Source organism: Mytilus trossulus, chromosome 2 (genome assembly GCF_036588685.1).
Source record: "Mytilus trossulus isolate FHL-02 chromosome 2, PNRI_Mtr1.1.1.hap1, whole genome shotgun sequence".
In the NCBI taxonomy this organism is placed as follows: domain Eukaryota; kingdom Metazoa; phylum Mollusca; class Bivalvia; order Mytilida; family Mytilidae; genus Mytilus; species Mytilus trossulus.
In genome coordinates, this window is record NC_086374.1 from 62,719,311 (window position 1) to 62,734,842 (window position 15,532).

The 15,532-nt window shown below is 30.8% G+C and overlaps 1 protein-coding gene across 1 annotated transcript; it reads left to right on the plus strand.

The window, feature by feature from the left end:
• The first annotated feature begins 1,791 nt into the window (after positions 1 to 1,791).
• Positions 1,792 to 14,121, plus strand: LOC134705309 (sialate:O-sulfotransferase 2-like). Its single transcript, XM_063564053.1, has 3 exons — positions 1,792 to 2,106; positions 12,335 to 12,465; positions 13,931 to 14,121. Exons 1-3 carry the CDS (start codon positions 1,809 to 1,811, stop codon positions 14,078 to 14,080), a joined length of 579 nt encoding a protein of 192 aa, XP_063420123.1. The 5' UTR covers positions 1,792 to 1,808; the 3' UTR covers positions 14,081 to 14,121.
• Positions 14,122 to 15,532: the final 1,411 nt, after the last annotated feature.

Consider the following 15,532-nt stretch of genomic DNA (forward strand, 5'->3'; position numbering starts at 1 on the left):
GGCAAATATGTCAAGAAAAAATAATTAAGGGCAAATTGACAAAACACATTTGCAAAAACGAAAGGCAAATGTACCGTTGCACAATAATACCACGATGAGATGTATATGTATCGAGCCACCTCAAATGAATATTAGCAAAAAATAGACAACACAGTAAAAGAAATAATTTACAAAGACAAATAAAAGAATACTATAAAAAGTTATTAAGATTATGAACAACGTCAGTTCCTAAAATCAAAAGGACCAATGTGTATTAATACTGTTGTTGAAATGTTGTGCATTGCTAAAACTAAGTTATTTCACAACACCAATGGTCTTCTCTAGATTGTTTCAACCTCCAACACGAAATCGTTCAAAAGATAAGGATCTTCAAGCAGTGAAAACTGGTTTTGAGATTTTAGAAATTTTATCAGTTTTTGTTTATACACAATGTACGTTGTGTTGGTTTTCTTCTTGTTTTGAATATTGCTGTTGTTGAGCAGGCGAGGTTTGACACCTTCTGCATCATACGGCAGTGTGGACATCAGATAATTGTATTTGAAGTTTTAAAATTATTGAGTTTCAACAGTTCATATTTTGAATACTAGTATTTCTTGGTATGCGTAACTGCTATCTGTTTGAATTTAACTCATGATAAGTGTTACCCCGATTTTGTTTTTTGTCCATGGATTTATGAGTTTTGAACAGCGGTATACTACTGTTGCTTTTATTTACCAAAATCGATGGTTTTCTATAGATTGAAAAGATTTTATTTTTCTCATCTTTCCTTATCATTTTGATTTAGGAGTTTTTCAATCCCAACATGAAATCATCTAAAAGTTCATGATCTTCAAACAAAGAAGACTAATTTTGAGTTTTTCACTTTCAGTATGGCTGTTGTAAAGAAGGATTGGTTGTTGCTTTCGCTTTCATATATCGATGTGAACATTCGATACTTGATTCTGCATTTTAAAAATTAATGAGTTTCATAAATTTTTAATTTGAACATTTCTTTGTTTTCGAAACTACTGTCTCATCATTGTGTTTTAATCTTAATCACTAAAAAAACAAAAAACGAATACGTCATAAAGAAGCAGATAATGGCCGATTAGCATAATTAAAGACAAGAATACACAAATTAACATTAGTACAATAACACAATGACGGGGCCACGTCATATATGTAAAAAAAACACCATAAAACGGCATATAGACAAAGCGCATAGAAAAAATGAAAGACACGAAGCAAACAAGTTTTCATACTACAATGTGAACATTGGATAGTTGTTTCTGCATTTTAAAAAATAATGAGTTTTAAAATTTTCATATTTGAACATTTCTTTGTTTTCAAAACTTCTGTCTGTGATGGTTCTAACTGAATAGCATGATGAATAAATGATGTGAATTTTCAATAATATGATCAGGTGACTGAATTACTATTATTTTGGTGACGCTAGTAGTGATTATACAAAGTTTGTTTTTTCCCATATATGAGGCATCTGGGTAACGACAATTTGAGGCCAAACCAATGATTGTAATAAACTTGTATGTTATACAAACTAAAACTAAACTATAGAAGGAAAACAACGGAACAATATTACTTTAATACTTTCATAAATACCTTTCGAAAACCATAAAAGTGTGAAAAAGAAAATCAATATGACCGATGAACATTTCATTTAAATTCTTAAATATACTTAAAGAATAACACCATCGGTGCATGCTATTCATTCAAATGCATCATAGAAAACTTGACTATCGTTGTCAAAATATCGATAACTATCTATAAAGTTAATGCATATTTTGTTTCGGTATTTAGAAGCTCACGATATGTCTTCGATACAACTAAACATTTATTCACTATTAGTTATGATTTTTTTATGTGATGGATACCCAGAAAACGAAAACAGAATAAATTTTAAAACGGACAATGGCAAAAGAGTTGTACTAGATGAATTATCAATTAGCATCAGCACAGAATCTTATATAGCATGCGCCAGTTTATGTTTATTGGATGAGGATTGTTGTTTGACAAGTTATGATAAGACATACAAACAATGCCGACTGATTACCGAATGCAACCCGGACACTGAAAAATGGCAAAATGGAATCGTCACGAGAAAAAATGGTAAGTCAGAGATAATTTTAGTCTAATCATTGAATTCTTCGTAACTTTCACTTACTAGATTTTTATAGGTTTTCACATTCTTTGTTGTCACTAGAATTGTGTATGTAACAATGCTTGATGAATTACATTCTCATAGACAATCATTCGTCGAATAGCCAGTGTTAAGTGATTAAGACGTTTCAAATAATACGTTCTTGCTGTAAACTTTCTAAACACATGTATGAATAGTCTTAAACTGAATGTCTAACGGAAATCATATTTGACGCCCCATTTCTTCTTCAAAGATTTTTAAGTTTTGAAGTCTTAAAATATTTTATGTATTTTATACAATCATTTGGTCTCAAGGGTTATGATACAGGTCAAATTATGAAACACTTCTCTGACGGATCATTGACTATAAAAAAGAAGATGTGGTATGATTGTCAAATTACAGAGAAATTAACAACTTTAGGTCACCTTACGGCCTTCAACAATGAGCAAAGCCCATACCACATAGTCAGCTATGATAGGCCCCGTAATGACAATGTAAAACATTTAGGAGGAAAGCTAACGTCGTCATTTATGTACAACAAATGAACGAAAAACATGAAACACATCAACAGATGACAACCACTGAATTGCAAGCTCCTGACTTGGGACAGACACATTCATACAGAATGTGACTGGGTTAAACATGTTAACGGAATCCCCTCCCATAACCTTGGACAGTGGTGTAACAGTACAACATAACAACTAACTATAAAAATCAGTTGAAAAAGGCTTTACTCACCTGATGGATATAAATAATTATACGAATACATGGTTTTAGTTTGTAAATAGGTCAGTTTTTGAGGAACCACTAGTTCTAGAACAGAGATATTTGATATTTGATATGTAGTTGTATTAGCAATGGTACATTTCAGTTCAATGGAGATTGTTTGACCCTGTATCTTCAGTCATGGTAATTAACATCGAATATTTTGCATAACTTGCATGTTAAAGTATTTCTATTTCAAATTCAACATGTGCATAATAAGTTAAAGTAATGCTATTTTACTTTCACAATTTGCATTGTGATAACATGCTCCATATAAAGCGAGACATGTTTCCGTATTATTGGTGATTTTGGATCTGTTCAAAGTTTTGATTTTTCTACCCTGTATACCATATTGCCTCACATTCTCATTAAGAAAAAATTCACACACCTAATTAAATGGGCATTCAAAAAATCAGAATGTGAATATATATGTTCAAACTCTTTTAGGTCATTTTTTAATAGCAATAAACAAAAAAAACTATGTTAATTGGACATGCTTTGATACTATATATGCCCTTGAAATTTTACTAGATAACATTTTTGTTCGCTCTGGGGATTCCGTATATCGTCAGATTATCGGAATTCCAATGGGGACTAACTGTGCACCACTTATTGCGGACCTGTTTTTGTATTGTTATGAGTTACAATTTATGACAAAAATAAGCAAAGACCCATCGAAACAACATCTGATAAACAAATTTAATAATACTTTAAGATATTTGGATGATATTTTGGCTCTCAATAATGACGACTTCAGTATGTATATTAATGAAATTTATCCTGTTGAACTTACTTTAAATAAAGCTAATGCTAACAATGACCACTGCCTTTTCCTCGATCTTGATATCTATATCACTAACGGAAAGCTGAATACTAAAATTTATGATAAAAGGGATGATTTTTCATTTCATATCGTTAATTATCCGTTTTTAGATGGTGACGTTCCCTTGTCACCATCTTACGGTGTTTATGTATCTCAACTTGTACGATTCGCTCGTGTATGTAACAATGTTTTAGATTTTAACGAGAGAAATTTATGTATATCTGAAAAATTATTACACCAGGGTTTTCGATATCACAAACTAGTCAAAACTTTTACTAAATTTTATCATCGGTATAAAAAAAACATCATTCGTAAATATAGCTCAACATGCAGACTTCTTATACATTCGGGTATTTCACATCCAATTTTTTATGGAAATCTTCTTTATAAAGCACAAAGGTGTCAGTATTACCTCAGAAACTTACAAAACCTTTGAATAGACTTATTAAGAAGGGATATAATTACGATACTGCTGTCAAGTCATTAAAGATTGCATATTTTGGCGTTAATATTGAGTCACTGATAAGGTCTTTGCATCGGAACTAAACACATTTATTCTAAAAACAGTTGTTGGCATGACACGGGTTATGCTCTTCTCATATATTTTATGATGGTATGATACTTGACCCCTAACGGGAAGGATTGTGCCTGATGTTCATATGATGAAATCATAATCTTTCAGTCAGTTTAATTGAAGTCTGGAGCTGGCATGTCAGTTAACTGCTAGTAGTCTGTTGTTATTTATGTATTATTGTCATTTTGGTTTATTTTCTTTGATTACATCTTCTGACATCAGACTCGGACTTCTCTTGAACTGAATTTTAATGTGCGTATTGTTATGCGTTTACTTTTCTACGAGATCTCACAGACATGTTTAACCCTGCCGCATTTTTGCGCCTGTCCTAAGTCAGGAGCCTCTGGCCTTTGTTAGTCTTGTATTATTTTAATTTTAGTTTCTTGTGTACAATTTGGAAATTAGAATGGCGTTCATTATCACTGAACTAGTATATATTTGTTTAGGGGCCAGCTGAAGGACGCCTCCGGGTGCGGGAATTTCTCGCTACATTGAAGACCTGTTGGTGACCTTCTGCTGTTGTTATTTTATTTGGTCGGGTTGTTGTCTCTTTGACACATTACCCATTTCCATTCTCAATTTTATTAAATAAATGTTCATTAGAAAAGACGTTTCAAATAGACTAGACCGTTAGTTTTTCAGTTTGAATGGTTTTACACTAATATTTTTTGGTGCCTTTAATAGCTTGCTGTCCGAAGTGAGCCAAGGCTCTGTGTTTAACGTCGTACCTTGACCTTTAATGGTTAACTTTTATAAATTGTAACTTGGGTGGAGAGTTTTCTCATTAGCACTCATAACACATCTTCCTATATCTGTATATATTGAAAAAGCTTTCGTAGACTAAATAAACTCATCATAGATACCAGGACTAAATTTAGTATATACGCTAGACGCGCGTTTCGTCTACAAAAGACTCATCAGTGACGCTCGAATCCAAAAAAGTTAAAAAGGCCAAATAAAGTACGAAGTTGAAGAGCATTGAGGACCAAATTCCAAAAAGTTTTGCCAAATACAGCTAAGGTAATCTATGCCTTAAAATTATCTGTTTTTTTTTTAATGCAACGGTTTTGGATATTTCATTTCTTGTTTCCCCGTAGTATAATATTTGACCTATTTTACTATAACGGTAAATATTGAATATTTTGAATTTATAAGGGGATATCGTACTATTATATACTTTTATCTTGGAGTATTTAACTCCTAATCACAAGAAATCAAAGCAAACTGTTTCGGATGACTTATGTAAATACGAGAAACAGGAAAAACGCCAATAATTTTCATTGATATATGTATATATAGATATAGATATAAGAAGATGTGGATATGCGTGCCAATGAAACAAATCTTCATATACATATTTAATATAATGACTTTGAACACAATAAGACTTAAGGTAAGTCATGCATACTCTGAATTGTGACTTTTTTACTCATTTTTGGTATCTGTTAATGTTTGATTGGAGTTTAATACCAATTTCGATACTATTGATCATTTCGTGGCCGTCAATTTGTAATGACTGAATATTCGGATTGTCTGAAATTTACTACCTACCGACAATCCTTGTTCAATACAATTGGAATCAAACACACTTGCTACATTCCTGGTTTTTACTCAACACTACTGTGCTGACAGGAGACTGAAACAGAAATTTAACTACTAAGACCACTTGGCCACCGAGTCCTTAAATTTGTTGTCATGATTGTAACATAATGTTAAGACTACCAAATTCTTATTTTTATACCGACGATATAGAGGTATTGATAAAGGTCCTGATAGTGTCCAAGTCGTAGGAATGATCATGTTGAAGCCTCGCTGATTATGTTTATGTTATAAAAACTTTACATTAAACATGTATAAAGAATTTTATTTGAATCTCTAATACGTATATATACACATTGATATGCAAATTAAGTGACTGAATCGTCATGAGACTGAGTACAAATTTACAGTTTACTTATGATAAGTATAGATTTCTTATTTTGACAAGTTAAGTTTATTTTTTAATTATTTGGTAAAAATGAAAAAAACAGAGGTGTGGGGTTTATGTCAATGATATTGCAAACCCACATTGCATCTCGCTATAGCAACTTCAATAATCTCTTAATTTGGAAGATAAGACTATGTCAATTAAACAATGATACATTCCAATCAACAAATCATATCTAAAAAAATCTTTTAAGATAGTTAATAAATTTTGTTTGAAATTGCAAGAAAAATCTCAGATTGTTAATTTAATTCCAAATTTTTTATTTCAATCGATTCCAAAACTAATACCAAGGATAATTGATAAATTCTCAAGTGTAAATTTTATGGTAGTGTAACTAAATTCTAATTATCTCATTCCGAATATTCTTTTATATTGTATCTGATAATATCACATGGACTATTATAAGAATCATAAATTTACATGAATCCTCTTAAATAAGTAGAGCATAATATCATTCAATCTTTCCTGATTACACTTATCAAGTAATATACAACTAGATATGGCATGTTTACTTCATTAAATAATGATGCACAATTATCTTTAAGAATGTTTCGTAACAGTGGTATACTATTGTTGCCTGTATTTTTCAGTGCTGCACATTATAATCAAATAAGTGCAATATCAGAATTATTTTGATAAATTTTCTTTGGTTAAATGGTATTTCTACATTAACTCTTCTATATGAAGTATTTTTGTTGATAAATTTAAGTTGACCGTACTAGAATTATCTTGATATCGTAGCTATCTAGAAGTATACGATATAAAGATGGGATGTTTAGCTTAATATAAGAAATGAATAGACAGGTGACAATCATTGAGTCTTTTAACTATCATTTACATAAACTTATTCTAAAATGTAACCAATTCAACAATGTTATTAGATCTTTGAATATTGTATTCATCGGAATGAATATTGTTTCAGGACTTTTAAACCCAACGTGATAATACTGTTGTTCACAGTTGTTCATTATTGGTCCTACAATTTGTTGATTCCTATATTTTGTGATTGCAAGGTCATGATGTTCTCAGGCTTATAATGACTTCTCCTTTAGCTTTACCTAAATCTGTTTGAAGTTAAATTTGTATTGATTGATAGTTTAGACAAAGATACATGATCATTTTATTACTTGTTTTTGGCATTGAACTAGCTCACAGAAGCTTGGAGTATGCTCAGCTAAGAGAACTGTGTCTTTTTTGTTTTGGAATATTTTATTTGTGCTTTGCAACGATTTGATGCTCTATGTTATTTTCATCAGATTTTTATAATATGTACTTTTAGAAGTCAGTTACACAAAAGTCACAGTTTAGATAGGGAGTTTGTGCACCCGAAAATATGATTAATCCCGTCATATTTTGTTTGAGCCTGTCCCATGTCATATAAGTGGTTGTAGCTTAAGTTTGTTTTAATTAACGATTTTTCGTTGATTGTTTTGTGCATTAATACAAAGTAAAATCACCGAAATACTGAACTTAGAGGAAAATCAATTCGGAAAGTCCATAATCACATGGCAAAATCAAATAACAAAACGCATCAAAAACGCATGGACAAGAACTGTCATATTCCTGACTTAGTACAGGCAAAATCAAATGTAGAAAATGGTAGATTAAACCTGGTTTTATAGCGCTAACCCTCTCACTTATAAGGCCTTAAGTTCGTTTGGTTGTTTTACACTTGTCATTTCGAATTTTTTAATGCTTGCTATGTGGTATGGATTATGCTGATTGTTAAATAATAATAATATATTTTATTATTGATTGAAATATATATTATACAATAACAATAAAACATGCTTAGAACAATCAACACCCAGGCATATATCACATCGCACAAACTATATGCAAATATACAAATATGATGATACTATAAAATACGATATATTTTCAACATGATGTACAAAACCAAAGAAAATGGTTTAATCACCATCAGAATTAAATACCATAAGATGAACAATATTTGCTAACATCATTTTGTCTCATGCAAAGAATTGCCTTATTGGCAATCGTTCCCCATATTCTTACATTTTTTTTTCTTATGTCAGTTGCTATTTTGCAAGTATCGGGAAAATAAGAAATATGCCATTTTGCTAGCTCTAATTAAAATATCGTAATTCAAGGCGGCAAAAATAGTACATTTATATACACCGGTAATAAAGTTATTTTTTTACTTTTGTCGATTCGTTGTCAAGAGTAAAATTTAATATTTTCTTTTTTTTTAACTTCAAAATTGTGATCTGTCAACATAAAATAATCGAATAGTTACTAATATACATGTAGTTCAATAAGAAAACAGCTAACTAAATTTGAGATATATGTAATCATTTAAAAACATTTATCATTCATTAAGTAGAAACACGAATTTATTACATTTAGTTGAAATTAATTCTGAAATCAGTCAGTCTAAATAATAATGTAGAACGTAAGCAAATGTATGTTATATTAAAAAAAGTTAAGAATATCAATGCATCATAAATCTGTTAATTATATAGAATAACTAATCAAAGAATTCAAATATAGGAAAATATTCATCGAGTGACCGAACCTCCAAACAACCGATGAGGGTGGTAAAGTGGGGTTTGAACACGGAAACACGTGAAATAAAAATCGCATAAACGTTGCACGAAAAAGAAGAAGAAGAAAACAAATTACGAAAATTAAAACGTAAATATTGATGAAAATGTACTGGAAGCTATTACTCAGCTTTTCTGGGAGATCTTGAAGTCATTATTAATAGAAATGAAGACACTGCGGTGCCCTTGAAGCGTCCGTTAGTTGCATCTGATTAAAACAAAATATGCATAGTAAGTTCGTGGTTTCATGGACTTTATTGCATATTATACATATACAATATCAGGGCCGATTTTGAATTTATCTGGTTTACCTTTGAATCAAATACGGGACAATAACGAGAAATAAAAAGTACCAAAACGAAAAACGGAAAAAAATAAGGAAAAAACGAAGAACACACATCGAACTAAACACGAGAAAACGAGAAATAAACGTCAAAACGAGAAAACATGTGGAAGAAGCCGAAAACGTTGAACGAAAATAACCCTTTATCACCCCCACCCATTAATACATGAGGTAATTATCAGTGTAAGGCACGAGTTAAATATCTTTCGATATTTGATTATTTTTAATAGTTATTTTTCTATTACATTAGCAATGGATTTGTTAGCGGAATTAAAGTAGAAAATGAAAGGAACTGTAACTTTTTCTACACATTCACAAATTGATTTGATGCGACGTCATCGACACCGTCTTCACAACGCATATAGACAAAATACTATAATTCATATTTTTCTATCACCGGCAACACATTGAATATATTGTGCTAGTGCCGTTAAATAGACATTTCTATAGAAATATGCTATTTTGACGGCTTGAATTAGGATATTTTAATCAAAGTTAAATAGCAACTGTCTTTTTTTTATTATATAAGATAGTTGTTGAAACGAATGTGAAGCATTTTAACAACAGTATTCAATATCTCATTATGATATAAATATTCTTTCAGCTTATTGAAAAGGTATGTTTTCATCAGTATTTGAAGTAGGGAATTTTTTATGTGGACATAATAACACAGATAGATTTATACCTACGTTATTTTAGATGCCTAAATGAAAATATATCTCCACTAGTGACAAAAATAACATGATGACTAACAGATTGATGGACTGTTTTCTTGTGGTTATTGTTTATAACTTGTTGACACCGCATATCTATCCGAATTTCTCAGTGTTACACCATTTAACTTGAGACCCTTCAGATATCGAAATTTGATAAAAACAGACTTTATGACATCGCCAGCATAATATTTATACAAGAGTGTAATTTGGATAAATTATCACATAATTCGAATGAAAAGTCAATTTTATGCAGCACAGTCCCTTCGCAGAACCATGCATGCCAAATAATAAATTAATGTTCTATTTGTTTTTAAAGCCATATCGACATCTTAAATTGTATCTAAATTGTGCAAGTGTTTTAAAATAGGTTGAGTAAATCCTTACTTATTAAAAGATTCATGCGAATTGGTGAGTTAAGTTGATTTATGTTACACATCGCTTGCAGCATTATTGTGTTATTCATGACTGCAAGTTTTTATTGGTGGAGAAAGCCAGGAGATACAACACAATCGTGACGTAACGTTCTTAATTATGGCATAGTTCCCATTCATGAACCTTTATTTTTTTAACAGCATACTGTTTGCTGACGACGGTGAACAAAAGTTTTTCGATAAGTAACGTCGATATAACGTTAAGGGCATACGATACAGTTACAGGGAAGGTAATGACGTTGCTAACGTAATCTGTTATTTTCGCGACGTCAAACTGTGACATATCGGGAAAAGATGCATTTTTCGACTGATTTTTATCATTCAAACTGATTTCATTTGAAAACGAGTTCATGGACCCCTATTTTTCAAAACAGCAATTTGTTTCATTTTGCAGGGAGATTATGTGACCTAAATTTTATAAAACTGTAAATAGAGGATTTTTTTAAATTTTGATAAACACGCAGCGAAAAATGACGTATTTTCCTCAATTCATGAACATTTGATAAATATAAGTTATTTCTGTGTAAAAATGTATACGTTTTTAGGATACTTATAAAATACAGAAATTACTGATTATTTAACAAAAACAAATTTGTGTTTATCTTTTATAATAAAAATGTTATGTCTTTCTTTCGAAAAAGAAATTATGGCCACAAATCTTAATTTTGAGCAAATGTACCAAATTTCGACCTCATTTTACTCAAAAAGTAGCACATGAAGGTATATTTTTTATTACGTATTTGATTTAATCAGGTAAAAAATAGCCTATATGCAAATTTTTACGAACTTGTAAATACAGGATCAAAACTGTATCGTATGCCCTTAAGATATCATTGTCTTCATATCAAGTGCTGTCGAAATTTCTATCTTATTCTGTCGTGCAAAATTCGCATGAACGCCATTCACTTACAAATAGAAGATTTGTGTATGTTAGTTTAGTCTGAACAGCTAAAATTTGTTTGATGGTCTTCACAAAAAATGGCATCTTTTGTTGATCAAAATGACAGAGCTTGAATAGATTTTTTTCATATTGCGACAGTCTTAGAAGAGAAGAGACATTACTGTACGTTTCGTAAGAAATAACTGACCCATTAGCCAGTGCTTCGCTCGAGCATGAAAGTACTAATATTGTTTTATCATGATAGCTGAAAGAAGCCTTTTGAAATCATTTTAAAAAAGGAAATACATCGAAATGATAGGAGTCAATGTTGATAGATAAGTAATTACTGTAGATCTACTGTTAAGACCACTCAGTCATTAATGTGCAAACGGTGAGCAAGAGTTAAAACGTTTAATTAAAAAAAAAATCACAATTAAAGACAAGATTTCGAAATGCAGGCAGGTTTTTTCTACTTATAACATCGTCTAACGCGTCTATTATTTATTGATGTGATAAGTTAAATGTTATACAGACTGTAACGCAGACAGGTTTTTTTTCTATTTATAACATCGTCTAACACGTCTATTATTTATTGATGTGATAAGTTAAATGTTATACAGACTGTAATGCAGACAGGTTTTTTTCTACTTATAACATCGTCTATTATTTATTGATAAGACATGTTGGGTGTTATAAAGATTGTAATGCGGACAGTTTTTTCTACTTATAACATCGTCTAATGCGTCTATTATTTACTGATAGGATATGCTGGATGTTATAAAGATTGTAACGCAGACAGGTTTTTTTCTACTTATAACATCGTCTAACACGTCTATTGTTTATTGATAGAATATGCTGGATGTTATAAAGATTGTAATGCGAACAGGTTTTTTTCTACTTATAACATCGTCTAATGCGTCTTTTATTTATTGAATGGATATGCTAGATGTTATACAGACTGTAACGCAGACAGGTTTTTTTTCTATTTATAACATCGTCTAACACGTCTATTATTTATTGATGTGATAAGTTAAATGTTATACAGACTGTAATGCAGACAGGTTTTTTTCTACTTATAACATCGTCTAATGCGTCTATTATTTATTGACAGGATATGTTGGATGTTATAGAGACTGCAATGGCGGACGCATACTGGGTGACAAGGAAAAAATGTGGAATTATGATCTAAGCGTAGAAAAATGTAACAGTCTGTGTCAAGGTTACCGATATCATGGAGTTCAGGTCAGTTAGTATTTTAAGTACACTTTTTTGTACTTATTGTGTGAGAATCGTGTTAGTATTAAAACGGTATATCTCAGTCGAACCTCGTTGTGTCGAACTTGCACGTGTCGCCAACTCCGATAAGGATAAGTCGATGGAACTGATATGTTCCATGCAAAATCTGCGTTTAATCAATGCATTTTTACCTCTGACGAGTCGAACTCGTTGAATCTAGTTATCGGCTAGGTTGAACTAATTTTATAGTCTCATCGATAGAAAAGTTACGTCAACTAATCTCGATGTCTCTATATTTGAAAGTAAGAAATTATGAAAAAGCTGACTTAATGATAAATCTCAAATCTAATGTTTTTCTACTCATTTTCAAAAGTGTGATTAACATATTTCACCTAATATAAAAACGAACTAAATTCAAACAAGCCAAGTCGAGATTAAGTGAATCATTTGATATGAAATTCATAAATTAGAGTGATGGAAAGGTTTAAGACAATTATGACAAATTTACAATAATTTAATGGAAAGCAGACGGACCTCACCAGTAATCTGTCAAGACTTATTTAATTCCGAAAGTGATGCCATAATTTATAGTGACTTACCTTTTATTTCTACTTGGTTTTTTTTATCTGCGCTTGAGTTTTTATAATCAATTTGGACAAATAATATGGAACCTTTATACAACAATTATAGACTGTTAAATCCGAAAAAAACATGATGTTCAACAAAATCGAGTCAGCATTTTGATAACTGCAATACATAAATGAATGAGACAGTTACAAAATAAACTACATATGAGTAAATACACAAACTGTAAAAAAAATATAAGGTATACACCCCTTGCGCAATCTATCTAAATGTCAATTTGTCCATATAAATATTTTTATGATGCAACAAATGCTCCTTGTGAGGACCCAACGTTAAATATTATATGAGCAAAATATTCACAGTATATAGGTTAAATGTTGTAATCGATTTGAAATAAATCTCTCAGATTGTATACTTCGACAGTACAAAGATTTGTTCACAAGAATTAGTCCTTTTTTTCGCACCTGAAACAAAAAAAAACAGACAAAAGAACAAGTAATTTAGATGTTCAATCCACCATTTTTTACATACGAAAATGTACAAAGTCAAGATTATGACAGTTGTTTTCAATTTATTTGATGTGCTTAAGCTGTTGACTTCTCTATTTGATGAAAGACTTCTTGTTTGGAATGTTTTATTTGATAAAGGACTTTTTGTTTGGAGTGTTTTATTTGATAAAGGACTTTTTGTTTGGAATTTTCTATTTGATAGAGAAACTTTTTGTTTGAAATTTTCTATTTGATAAAGGACTTTTTCTTTTTCTTTTTTTTTTGATAAAGGAATTTTTGTTTGTAATTTTCCTTGAAGTTTAGTATTTTTGTTATTCTACTTTTTACGCGTTTATCCTTCCATTATCAAATCTAACAGATCATGCTTTTTTATGTAGAATAATCATGAATGCTTTTGTGGACACAATATGAAATCATTACTAAATCCCAGAGCACCAGAAAATGAATGCAATCTGCCATGTTGGGGAGATTACACCCAGATATGCGGTGGAGGTTGCAGAATATCAGTATACTATGTACATGTATGAAGGTATAGTTTAGAATATAATTAGTTACTTGCGTGGCCTGATATGATTTAAAATATAGTAGATGGCCTTAATTTTAAGCACATATCCATGTAGAATTGAAAACAGAAGACCAGCCAACTTTCTTTTACAAAATTATTAAAAAAAACAAATGTCCTGCTTCTTGATGCTCTAATTCTGATCTAATTAAATATCGTTTACGTGCCAGCTATTATTACACATCATAGATATATCTCTCTTTTGAAGGGACTTCCTAACGAATCAACAATTTTCCGTGTCTTCTATGTTTCGATGTTACAGCAATGTAAATAGTAGAATAGGTGTGTCAATGCTTGTGAAATGATTAAGATACCACAACTAAGTAGACGACTGATAATGCCAGATTTAAATTACTAACGCCTGGTATAAAAATATTGACAAATATGGTGCCTACCTATGTTTGTTTTAGAGCGTAGAGCATGGTATTATTTCAAACAAACAAAATTATCGTATTCTTAGCATAAGCTTCTAGCGCTTTCGGTAGTTTGTAAATATTTCATTCATACCTATAGCCATTTATATATTTCATGAATATTTACATACTGTTTTATCTTTTATTTTTATTGTAGGAAACGAAAAAGATACGTACTTACCAATGAACGTGGAAGCTATGTGGAAAACGTATTATCGCTTTGCTTCAAACTAGATTTTAAGAAATGTTTTATTGGAATGAGAGAGCATGTTTTACTGTATACACCAAATTAATACGGATGAATACGTTTTAACTTATTTGCATAACTACAAACCCTTTAATGTGCTTGGACATTTGTAAGAGTGCGACAGTAAATAAAAGATAACCTAAAACTACTTATAGCTGATGAATCACATTGCTAAACTTTACATTTTAAGGAATATCGCGTATTTCTAAAACAACCCTCTTTTAAAATGTAATTTAACATTCATGATGACGCGAGCTTCCACATTAACGTGCACATGTATATACTAGAAAACTTAATAGAAACAGTGTATTCCTTGTCCTAACAAAAATGTAAATATAAGTATTGAATGCTTCTTTAAGCAATTTTATAATGTTGTAAAAGCGTTGACCGTGCGTACATTTTAGAAAAAGAAGTTTTTACGCCGCATACAAAGTGTACTTTGGTCAACGGTTTTAAATCCTAATAAATTTACAAAAGAAAGCATTGAATTTTTGATAATTTTTTGCATTATTTGGAATGACTTTAAACAGGTTTTAAAAGATTAAATACTGGACAGTGGTCACTAAATCTGAAATTTCACTGTTTCACGCCGTGAAATTATTGCACTGGTACAATGCATAACAATGGGGGAAAACCTGTTTAACTACTTTTACAAGACGAAAAAGAAAGTCGAATCGTAAACCCAGTAAATAATACTTTTTTAATCTGAGCATGCAAATTGAAGATTATGATATATATTTAACAATAAACATATTCG